Raw genomic sequence first — 12,709 nt, forward strand, 5'->3', positions numbered from 1 at the left:
ATTTAAATCAAATCATTCATTCAGTCATTCATCTTCTAAACCTGTTTTGTTCCTTTCCGGGTCACAGGGCTGCATGCCGGAGCCGAAGGCAAGGGACATCCTGGACAGGTCAGTCTGTAGCAGGGCCACAAACCACACACATCCATGCACACTCACATTCCCACCTGGGGACAATTTAGAGTAACCAATTAACCTATGAACCTTTGTTAGTATGCCAACATTCAAGGCACATTTGAAATCAAATGTCATCGGTCACACTTGGGGGCCACTGTACAGTTACATGAGTGCCTCATGTGTTTAGTGCAGAAAAATCTTCAGATGACTTGAAACCCCCAGTCTTTATGGCATTGCTTCCAAAACAGACATATTCCTTTGCTAATTCAGCCATACCATATTTGAAAAAATAATTTATAATTTAAGAAGAAATGTGCAAAAAAGTAATGAACTACAAGTGTTTTTGCATGTTTTTGAAGAGCTCTCTGACCTACAAAGTTCTACAACAAACAAACCCAAGATGCTATGAAAGTGTTTTTGCTGGAATCCCGCTGTTGCTTTGAACATCTGACTTTATAAAGCCTGGAAAAGTCACAACGCTAACGCATAGCTCCTTCAATTTTCGGAGACAACAATCTTTCTTTCTAAAAATGCCGTCGCGGATCCATGATGTGAAGCTTTGTAGGAATAATTTTCTCATGCGGACAAATGATGATCGGGTTTTCAGAACTGGACAATTTCACACTGTTTTCAATAAGCTCAACTCCTGCTCGAAGAAATCAATTGGAGATGCAAACAAGAACAATCGACTGAACACACAGAAGAACATCAAACGGCTGCAGAGAGCTGCATTGTGCTCCGTCGTGTTCACTTTAATCAGACTTTGACAAACCTATTATGTTAGTATTCTCCAGAATCCAGTGTTTCGCTCCTTCCTTTTGTGTGTGTGCCTTGTTGGGACTGGATGTTCAGCTTCCCTCTGCAGCCTGGCTGCTACATATCACTGATTTTGACAGTGTGTGGATGAGCTCCCTCAGGGAAGCATTAGCTTCCTGTTGGGACTTCATCTCCTAAACTCCTGGCGGCATTTTTTTTCCTTAACACCACCCAATCAATAACTTTTAACATTATCCTGACTGGAGCAGTGTCCCAGCAGAGAGCTGCAGAAAGAGTTGGGACAAGCTCAGAGCCTCAAAAGAGGCAAGACCAGTGAAGCAAGGTGAACGTTAGCTCTGACATTTCAACTGAGAGATGTTGGCTGACAGTGTCGCGCTCACACAGGAGAGTGCATTCAGGGACGGTTGAGGGTCACTGCCCATGCTTGACCGTTTCATCTTCACAACATAACAAACAGCCTCTTAAAGATTTTCTCTAGTGCAAGTGGCTAAGCTCATGATACACTTCTATTTCATCTCGCAGCGGCGAGGCGCAGCTCACTTCTGCAGAGCGCGACATCAGAAATTGTAATCTTTTTCATACATTGATTTATTGTCCGGCGCTGCCTCCATAATGGGATAGAAAGCTGTAGCTTAGAGGAGCTGTGATGAAGAAAAAGACGCTTAAACCAAATTAATTAGTTGCAGCTCCTGTGCAATAACACATTAATCAAATCTCCAGGTTTAACATTACTTATATAGGACATAGGGGTCATTAATGTAAAAAAAAAAAACTATCTTTGAAGGAGTCATTCTTAAAACAAAGGATGAGGAGACCAAACATTTATTTTTCTGAGCCCACCCCTTTCTCTCTGTAGAGCATCCTTTCTCTCTGCTCTACAGGAACTGCACAACAATTTTGAAAAAGATTACAGTGAAAAGGCAAAATGAGCTTTCATAAAGTCATGTATTGTGCACATTACTGCAAGTAGCTACAGGCCAATTTGAGCTATAGACAAAAAATAATGTATGGAATTTGCAAAGATAAGCAGAATATATAGGAGACTGCAGCAGAAATTGTCAAAGTCCCACTCCGATCATCTTTTTGTCTATTGTCAAAGCATTGCCAGTGGTCTCTTGATTACAATTATACAGTTTTTAGCCAAAATTGATCTATATATATATATATATATATTGTTTTTCAGGACCTGCTTCTGCAAAGTGGCAGTAGTTCATTCCAAATTCACCTCTGAGTTGTGGGCGGGACTGTTTGCTGGGAGTTTGAACCACGGAGCTTGCGGCCCCGCCCAGCATGTTTTCTACGCCACAAATAAGCTCTTTTTAGACTGCACTTTTCTGTATGTATATGTATGTACATGTGTATATGTATATGTATATATATATATATATGTATATATATGTATGTATATATATATATATATATATATATATATATATATATATATATATATATATATATATATATATATATATATATATATATATGTATATATATATATATATATATGTATATATATGTATGTATATATATATATATATATATATAGGAGTGGCTGTTTGTAGCTGCCTAGCATTTGGTTGGTGAGGGATTCAAATGCCATGCACATCCTTTGCATTGAATTGTAAGAAATCAATAAACTGATTCGAATTAAAGTCTCTTAAGAGTTCATATAGTTTTGATTTCCAAACTTTTAAAGAAAAGTAGCAAAGTTTCCCACTTTCCTGCCACCCCACGGATATGTAAAAAAAAAAGAAAAGATAAACAAAGAAAAAAAGTTAGATTCTCCTGGTTCAGTTCCAATTATCAATAATTTATTTCAGCGCTACATTTATCCAGCAACTGGAGCACACACATTGACAGCACCTTAAGCATCCTCACAGCATCATCTGGGGCTGCGCCTGAAAATAACAGCTGCCACCAAAGCAAACGCTGGAAGTGCAGCGCTCAGCTAATGATTGGATCTGCAGGTCTTTCCAGGTGACTTATGTTAGCGCTGCTCTGCTGGGGGCGAGGATGAGTGAAGCTCCATTGACTGGCCTGTTTTGCAACCAGATCGATTCCACATCGCAGGTCTTAGCAGTGTGTTTTTAGGTCAAGCTAAAGCATTGGGGTGGGGGGTGGGCTTTCTGTTAAAGCCTAATTATCGATGAAAAATGCAAAAACATCAGAGACTTTGTGGGTTGTCATTTTTTAACGTGAAAACTCAATTAGGAGACATGTGATTTGTACACATCAGTTAGAGCAAGGCTGCCCAACCACCATGCCTATTTAAAATTCTCTCTGCAGGGCTTTCTGCTGATTAACTGACTCAACAGATTCTGACTGAGCACACCTGATCCAGGTTATCAGTGCAGGGAGAGCTGGGAATCTTGAGGACCGGGGTTGGTTGGGAAGCCAACTGATATTGTTGTCTTATTAAAATGTACAATGAATAAATAAAAGGAATCTCTCAAATGCAGAGGAACTTTAGCTGTTATTCCACTTCTTTTCTCCCATCACAACAGAGCAGGCCGGAGCAGAGCAGATCCTGTTGGAGAACCACAGCGCTGCAGTCACTCCATCATAAACCTTCACTCTGCTTTAGCTCCTCAATCCGCTTTTATTAACAAAGTTACTTTTAAAAAAAAAAGGAAAACCCTTTTTGAATAAACAAGCCATTTAAATGATTATAAATTTCTCATGTTTAAAAATACAGGCCCGTGTAGTTAAAGGCAATGCGGCAGATGAGGCTGTTTTTCTTCTCTTTGGTACTCTTCCATCCACAAAAGTACCACTAAGGAGGCTGATTCTGAAAAAGAAGTAACATTTTGCACATCAAAGATGGGGCCTTTCATACTCTTCACTGGTTTGCTGGTTATGACTGATGACGTGGGCTCCGAAATAAGAGTCTTTTATTAAAAGGATTTGCCTGCAAACTGATTGAAAAGCCACACTGCGGTTAATTAACTGCACTGAGCTGTGTTAATATAATGAAGCGCCCGAATCCTATTTAGCTCAGGTACACAAGGGTTGAAGATAAACTTTTTTTTTAAACTCATGAGACATTATTATTCTAATATGTCCTCATTTTAGGCATTATGCCACTTTTTTTTTTCATTTTTCTTAACCTTTTATCTAAGCTGATTTTACCAGAAAACCTAATAGACTACTAATCATGTACGGGTGAATTTGTTGGGGTTTTGTCGTAAATGAAATTCCCAATCACTATTAGTTCATCTATATGGTAATGTTTCCTGACGTAGGGCGCTGGGGGAAGTGCAGCGTCAGCATGGGCTGAAGCTGCTGTGTGACTTTCAGCGAACAGGCCGAGGTTGAGCACCGCTCCGTCGCTCCAGAGCCGGCCGAGGGGGGCTGCTTAAGGAGAGAAAGAGTGCCTAACACCATTTGCAGTTTGGTCACACACTGCACGCATAGTCCATTACTCCAACCCACGTAGCTGCTCTCAAGACCCACTCGCTTCAACAAAACAGAAAAAAATGTCTTGCACCTTTGCACCAAAGCTTGTGTCTATGAAAACTCACATCAGATTAATAGTATATGGAAGTAAAAGTGGATTTAGAGAAGACAGACGGGAGGAAATACGGAAATTTGCGATGTTACAGTGAGCTGTTATGGAAAATCCTTTTTGTTCTGTTTAATTTTTCTTATTGTAAAAAACTCCATTTATATCGTTTAACCGACTCAGCAAAGCAGAATGTGATCCACAAGCTACGGAATTCATATTTAACAAATCCTTTAATTGCATAATCAATGCATGCAAAGCCCTGCAAATGAGGCTGGTCATCAATACAGCATGGGTCAGGTTTGACATTAGCCCCCTGACATGTATTGATCCGAGTGGATGCTAGAGCCCGAACCCAGAACTGAACCTTCCACCTCTCATCCTCACCCGGCTAATAATCTGCTGGGAAGGTTCAGAGCAAAAGAAGTTTGAGGACGTTCATCGTGGAGGTTTTGGAGGGAAGCCACAGATGCAGGAACACCAGAGAAAAGACAAATCCTCCCAACAACCTTGAGTTGTGAAGCATGCATCAGCTCTGTCTTACCTTTAGTTTTGCCAGCCAAAGACTCATCCCAGCTTCTCAGAAGTAGCATGGTGGTGCAGCCTGGGCCTCCTCTCTCCCTCTCATAGCCTCAAACTGAGAGAAGCCCAACCTTAAAAGGGAACGACAACAAATAATTGATTACAAGATGTCACTGCCTCACATTTCTTGTCTTTGAAACTGTTTTATTAAAGTCTAAAAAATAACTTTTTGTAGAGTAGAGAAACTCTTAAATTACGCTCATACCGTCCTCAGCAACGTGTATTCAAACGACCACTTTTAATCAAAACTCTCGCATCCACGTGTCGCTTCGCAAGTTTCTACGACTTTTTTCTGGCTCATCGTACAAAACACGCGTGTTGAAAGTTAGACCAGCTCAAACTTTGACCAATCATGGACTCTGATTTGGGATTGATGGATCTATGGTGACCTTTTTAATTCATGGAAGTGCCAACAGTTTGTAACAAATGAATAATTGTGGTTTGTGTTCTACTGGAATGATATGACATCTAGTCAGTCATTTATTAGAATAGAACTGTGGGGAAAAAAAGCCTGGAGCAAGATTCACCAGATTTGCTCCGCGTTGATCACCAAGCCTCTTCCAACTGTAGGTGACAGAAATGCACTGGCGACAGTCCAGTGTGAACACCATAGGCTAAACACACGTTGAAGATTGCACGTTTAGCGCATTGTTGGACAGGCGTCACGTGCCCAGTGTAAATGTAGCATTATGTTTACTAAAAACAGCCATTTTACTCCTGCTTTTGCTTTGTTTATACAAAGAACGGTTCACCTGAAAAGATGCCACCTGTCAGCATCAGGACCAGCAGACAAATGACTTTAATTAAAACAACTGGATCCGCATCCCGTTCAGGTGGCGCTCTTCCAACAGCTTTGTTTGCTTTAAGCAGCTGCACTTCATTGAATGCGTGTTTTAGTCTTCATCATGAACTGAACTCATTAGAGCTCAAAAATGCAGATGTTTAAAAGAAAAGCAACAGAAAGGGGGGGGGGCAGCAATTCTGAGCATCCGTTTTATTTTTTTAGAACGAAGGGAGACAAGAACTCACAGCAGTTTTAGTCAAAGTCCTCCACAGGTCAGGAGGCTAATGCAGCAGTTTGGAGGTAATTGTACTCCACAGGAGCAGCTTCGCTTCTCTTCCTCCCAGAAGATGCTCGGAGAAGTTTGTTTTTCTGACACCCGGCAGTCTGTTGTTGCAAAAAGAACAAAGAGGGGGTCAGGAGTTGGTGACAAGGAGTTAAACTCAAATAAAACAAAGTAGTGTTTTGGGCACAATGTGCAATCTCTAAACCTGCTCATTCAGAGGTAGCTCTTTGCGTGGTTTATTTGATTTAAACATATATAGAGAAATGAGTCAATGTTTGTTGTTAATGTGTTGAAAAAGTCTGTTCAGTGAAACTGGATGGGTTTTCTGAAGAAATGCCGATTCCAGACTGTGGATGAGAGGAAATCCACACTTCTTGCAAACAAACTGGGACAGATTTAGTGTGGGCCACATTTGGGGTAAATAAATGGTTAAGTGGAATGTGTCAATGAATAATAAACCAGACTCTGCAGGGCAACAGATTGCACTTTTCATTTTTAATAGATTGATGGACCTCACGCAAACAGTAACATGTGATCCCCAATTTAGAGAGCCATCACGTGTAAGCTCTCGCACCCAGCCGCATGAAATAAAAGAGAAGCAGATTAAAACAGAAGTTTTGCAGCTCTTACTTGATATGCGGCAGCTCAGCTCGTCCTAATCTTGTAAAGAGGCCTAAACGCATTTCTGTGCACTCTCTGTACATCTCTGCTCACGGACAGCGTCTCTGTCGATACAAGTCCTCTTAATCAGCTCAGATGAATTATTGAATAGCCTTTTTATATCAGATCATGACCCATATTCTGCTCGCCTGAAGTGAATATACGGCCAATAAAATGGAGATGTACTTTTTAAGTCGTCCCACATAGACTCCCCGCTCGCTCCATTAATGGGAGAGAGGCGTTCAGAGGCACGCTGCAGAACGCTGCCAGCCAAAGATGGAGCTCTGTAGACTGATCTGCTCATTTATAATAAGATGATGGATGAAGCAGCACTGCGGCGACACCCTTGATGTGAACTGGCGGCGTTGGGTTCGAGGCTCTGAAGTGGATTCTGTGATCCCTGGATGGCTCACGTTGGAAGTTAACTGAATGCAAAACACCTATTAGGGGGGATTGTTCTGGTTTCATTGGGGCGAATGCAGCGCTCGGAACCACACACAGGAGCTGTTGTCTCATTAGGCAGCACATGGGGGGAGAGAGGAGAATCAGTCGGGGGAAAAAGGGAGGGGGGTAGATGATGAATCTACTTAGCCCCCGCCGCCTCCTCTCCCAGCATGTTCATCATTGATGACTGCAAACACAGCTCTGCTTGGAGATTCTTTTTAATCGTTCCGTTTGACAGAAAACTTTCTCAGGCCAAGAGAGCATCCTCTTATTTTACACACTTTAACGGTTCGGCCAAATTGCAGATGGTAATATTATGAAAGACGTGCAGAGTAAACAGGAATGATGTAAAGTAAAATACCCTCTAAAATTGATCCATGGAATGGATCCAAATTGGCATGAAAGAGAGGCTCAGCTGCAGGAGCTCAGGCTCTAAACTAGTGCAAGTGTGAGGAGCAAAACCCCTCAAACCAGGTGTGTCAACGTCACAAACCGTCCATTTGCCCTGATTTGCCTTGGATTTGTCTGGGAAGGTTTCAGGTGATCAAAAATAGTGCTGAAGATCAGGTAATCATTTTAATAAAAAGGCAACAGCCTTTCAGAAGCAGAGCTTTCAGCATTGGGACAATCTCAGCAGACTACTTGTGATTAGACCATCTGAGGGTCGGCTCAGGGGTCAGGACTGTCCAAAGAGCAGATATGGTGTTTAGGTGAGGCCATAATCCAGACTGTCTGCACACAACTGTAGATTATTAGGAAGTTTCAATGGCTCCCATCACACTAAAGAGTCTTTATGAGTGTGTGAACGAGTGTGCAGAATAACATCTTCCCTCTGCTGGGACCTGAGGCTTTTTCATTGGAAAAACAACCGATAACTGGAACTGCTCGGAGAAAAGAGCAGTTTAGTCCATTTCTTGAGAGGGATTTCTTTATTGATCTATAGCCATCTCACACTAACACACCCTGTGCTGCTTTAAAGACACACAACTGCTGGTTGGATCGACAGAAGCAGCTACTCCACGGACCGGACAGCTGCAGCTCAAAGCCAGGAGCGGAGATTATTTCTGAACAGCATGCAAGGTTTGGCCTTGTGACAGACCCATCCGGGCTGCACCCCCAGAACCGGATGGATCATGCAGTTACAATCAAAGAAAAGACAGTCCTCCGGCACACATGACACATTTATTTATAGCGCAAAAACATGCAACAACAAACATATGAGCCCATTTAAAGCAGCATACTCACCTATTTAAGACTTAAATGGGTACCTTATCAAAATTTGGTGAGTTTGGTGGGAAATTGAAGCTGCAGCTGTTCTGGCAGCTAACTGACAGAGACGTCGCTTGAGTCTTTAATCCTCGATTGTGAAATCCCATTACGATTCAGAGATCAGTCCGTTAAAGCAAACAAAATGCGTCCAGATTTTAGATCAGTTTTTGTTAATTATGCGTTTTTGGAATCTAATCCAGGATTTAAAGGGTAATTCCACAGGAAAACTGCATCCGTTTATGGCAGCAAGAGTGGCCCATAAGTCCCACTTCCAATTATCTTCATGATAGGAGGAGAAGCTGCATTTAATCTCCTTACAGGGGGGGAATGGAAATATAAAGGAAAAGGAGGTGAATTATGTGGCTTCCTCTGCTGTGCTACAACACTCTACACACATGCAAAACAAACTATCCCTTTCAAATCCAAGCCTTCAAGTTTCAATTTTTTCAATAAAACTAGTCTGCGTTTCACATTTTGTGAGTTTCAATACTTTAAAGGTTAATAAACAGCAAATATGAGGAAAATGACTTTAAAATAAAACCTAAATGGGAAGGTGGATGGGGTGGGAAAAAGAAAAAAGGAGGGAGAGCTGATTGAAGAAGAATGAAGCCAAAAACTGTGAAGGAAAAACCAGGCGGGAGGGGAGAAAAATCCGTTTGATAGTAAAGGCTGCGTTTTCTAGTCCATTCTCATTGACTGCTTGTGTGTGTCTGTCTGCAGGGAAGGGAGCTGCTTGAGGAAGATTTGAGGCAGAGGGAGGGGGGAGGAAACGGGGGCAGCAAAAAAACGAGGTTTCTGATCAGAGACGACCCCCCCCTCTCTCTCTCTCTCTTGATGGGACTGGCTTTCACTCCTGGTTTGATAGGTTTGCTCTTCACCTGAATAAGCCACGAACCTGAACACACCTCAAGTGGAATGTTCTAATGCCAAGAGTTGTGCTGCTTTTCAGTGTGCATGGTAGCAAAACAAAGAAACAAACACCGGTGAAGCCATGGGATGAACTTTAATGGAGGAACAGACTCTTTGTGCAAAACAACATGGAAAACAAAAGAAACAGTCAGAATGGCATTTGGGGACCGGAGACGGAGCTGGCTGGATGAGCCTCTGAGGTCGTGGATGAGGAAAGAAAAGTCAGACGCCACAGATGGAGGAAAGAGAGCGATGAGAAGAGGACAGTAATTAAGTGAGAGCTGGGCTGGAGGAGCTCGGCCAGAGGAACGTGGGTGTGTGTGTGTGTGTGTGTGTGAAGGTGTGCAACAAACACAAAACACCTCGCGTGCACAGAAAAAGAGACTTTGAGACAAACACTAAACACTAAATCGACCTACCTACGATTAGAATTAAGAATCGGCCAAAAAAGATTCAAAGGATGGTGGGAGGAAAAAAAGAGAAGGGGGGAAAATAGGAAAAGGTACAAAATTGAAAGAGGCATAAATAGAAAACACAGGCAAGCCAATTAAAAGACTCTATCAAAGGTGGTTAAAGGAAAGAAATAAAAAAGACGGATGGAGTTAAAAAACAAGAAAGTAGCCAAAGTTACGGGTGGACGGGGGCGGAGGGGAGGAGGAAGGAGGCGATGGAGGGAGGAGGGAGCGTGGGCTGCAAGTGATAGCGGATGGAGAGGGAAGAAGGAATGGATGAAGACGGGGGGAAAGAGGATAAAAAGAGGGGAGAAAAATCCCCCTCCTCTGTCTCTTTCTCCTTGTCGCTCTGCTTCTCCTCGCTCCTTGTTTGGTTCATAAATAGAGGAAATTGTTGACCAGGTAAATGGCAAAATAGATGAGAAGACAGAGGACCGAAAGAGCAAGCAAATGAAAAGGCAAAGCACCTCCCAGCAACGCAATGAGAAAAAAAAAGAACAAAAAACGAAAGATAAAAGCAAATACTCCGGTGGCCTCCGTTGTCTCCAGTCTATAGGTGGAAGGGGGGATTGGCTGCTGCCAGTTGTTCCCCTTCCCCGGCTGCCTTCTGCTTTCTTCTGTCTCTCCTGCCAAAAAAGACTTCCCATCCAGATGACACAAAGCAGGCACAGATGTCCTCTTTTTCCCCCCAACTCTGGTCACAGAGCTCACGCCACTCACACAGGTTATACACTGTTGCAGCAGCAACACACTGTATTACCCATTCTGCTCAGTGGGAGGAAAAAAAAAGGCATTGGATGGGGTGAGGGGGGGCTGCTGCTAGTCAAGCACTGCCTACCTCAGGAGGAAAGATACTGAGCTGGAATTGCTCTGTCTCCCCCCCTCCCGCCCATCCCTGCAAAAAGATGGGAGGTGGGCCCGCTTGCTGCATTAGTATTCATTGAAAGAGTGTGAGGAGAGAGAGATATGGAGAAGGTGGAGGAAAAGAGGGGGGGGGGGGGGGGCTCCAGCAAATGTCGAGGAACCAACCCCGGTGTGAGACTAATAAGAGACTAGCTCCACCTAGAGTCGATCGTCAACACAGAAGCTGGGAAAGGTTTGAATCAGTTGATATCACTGGAGCGTCCACATGTGATGACGGAGGGTAATGCTAACTCTAATGTGCCCCCCCCCCCCCCCCCCCCCCGCCACCACCACCACAGTGCACCCCAACGCTGACATGTGTGCAGAAAAATGGATCCTGCAGGATAGAAACATTCACAGAGGTGAAACGCTGCTGCTTCAAATGAGCCTGAACAGCGTTAAAGAGCCTCTGGCTCCAGACTGCATCGTCAAACCGACAGTTGCTATGGTAACTAGAATACTGCTTTTGTAGGTTTTTTGCTCAAAAACTCTGGGAAAAAAAGCTACCATTGCTTGAAATACAACTCAGAACAACTTTTGGATTTTACAGAGTGAATTAAAGTTGTCACCTCGAAATGTCACATGAATCTTTTTTTTAAAATAATCTTTATTTAATTTCTCTACATATCTCAGTTCAAGTTTTTTATTTAAAAAATTTTTTCTGGTAAGATAGATGTATATTTCTATTGTTGTGTGTAAAAAACATGCATTCTTGCTCAATAAGCAAAGTAAAGTGTCAGTGTCACTTTCAATTTTTATCCTTCCATCAACATTTTCAAACAAAGAACAACAAATAAAACAGGATTAGGTAAAAACAAAGTGAGATTTAAAAAAACATACAACACCAACAAGAACTTTCAAGCATGAGGGTGGAGATATGATGATTGGTTTGCTGTTCCATTGCAGTTCTTTTGTCGAACACTGAAAACTGGTATTGGTCAGCTTAAATAAACGCCCTAGTTGGTTATGAATGTGAGCCTTCAGTAATTGTCAATATGCTAGAAATACTAAATGTTTTTTATACGCAAAGCCTTTAACCATTTACTAGTTTAACACTTTTTTCATAAGGAAAAGCATTTCGTAAGAATTTATAGAGACAAAAATCTGCTTTGGCAGCTTTAGAACAACAAACATTTTGCTGAATAAAAATTGTAAAAATGACAAGCAACTAAAATACAATGATGCCCGGAGATAATTTAAATCAGTAATTGAATCAGGGTCTTCTGCTGTGAGACAAGAATGATGCTCAATGATACACCATCGTGCAGCCTTTTTTTTTTTTAAACACAGATTTTTAGTAGTAAAAACTTCATTTTTGGGGTTTCTAAAGGTATCTCTGACAGTTACCATTAGGGATGTAACGATTCATTTAAACAACGATTCATATCATAGTCTGTGGTCACTGATCCCATTCGCAGTCGATCTTGGTTCATTTTGAACGATCCGGTTCACCGACCAAAGATCAATCCGAGACTTCAACCAGTGTGACTCAGAGATAAATATCTAGGTACTGAACAGAGCGGGAAGTTTTCCAGATTGCTTTTATTTCTTGCAAGATAATCAAGTGTAAATGTGCACAAACAAACAAGTAAACAAGAATTAATGTCAAATCCGTTCACATTTTAGTTTCATGAAGTTCATCCCACTGTTGTTTTTCCACATCAAAATACGGTAATATAAACAGTATTAGAACATTCTAGCACCCTGTATGCTCACATCTGATTCGCTTAACAACTTTCCTCCGACGGATCGATCTGGTGGGATTGTAAGAATAGAAATCGATTAATCGAGTCATCGTTGCACACCTAGACGCCACCCATGTGATCTAGTTCTTTAGAATTCTTTATAGACGGAGTAATCTTAATGACACAAAATGTAAGATCTTAAATTAACGGAAATGTGTCAAAACTGTTTTTAGCCACATTATTTACAGAATAACAGACCACGGTGTTTAGTGGTTAGCACTCACAGCAAGAAGGCCCTGGTTCAAATCCCAGCTGGGGCTTTTCTGTGTGGAGTTTGCATGTGTG

At 42.0% G+C, this 12,709-nt stretch overlaps 1 protein-coding gene across 4 annotated transcripts in view; it reads right to left on the reverse strand.

The window, feature by feature from the left end:
- Nucleotides 1–10,715, reverse strand: part of grin2ba (glutamate receptor, ionotropic, N-methyl D-aspartate 2B, genome duplicate a) — a 156,873-nt gene extending 146,158 nt beyond the window's left edge. Inside the window, exons 1-3 of one of the 4 annotated variants that reach the window (XM_020705462.3) lie at nt 10,302–10,715; nt 6,005–6,143; nt 4,938–5,046 (exon numbers count right to left, since the gene is read on the reverse strand). In XM_020705462.3, coding sequence (XP_020561121.1) covers nt 4,938–4,964 — 27 coding nt within the window. In that variant the 5' untranslated portion in view covers nt 4,965–5,046; nt 6,005–6,143; nt 10,302–10,715. Of the gene's footprint in view, nt 1–4,937; nt 5,047–6,004; nt 6,144–6,554; nt 6,668–8,391; nt 9,134–9,743 lie in introns of those variants that run through there. The other 3 variants (XM_020705461.3, XM_004071951.4, XM_078951355.1) reach the window with 3 other exon arrangements.
- Between the last annotated feature and the right edge of the window lie 1,994 nt (nt 10,716–12,709).

The sequence above is a fragment of the Oryzias latipes genome, chromosome 8 (assembly GCF_053564925.1).
Source record: "Oryzias latipes strain Hd-rR chromosome 8, Olatipes_Hd-rR_3.1".
In the NCBI taxonomy this organism is placed as follows: Eukaryota; Metazoa; Chordata; class Actinopteri; order Beloniformes; family Adrianichthyidae; genus Oryzias; species Oryzias latipes.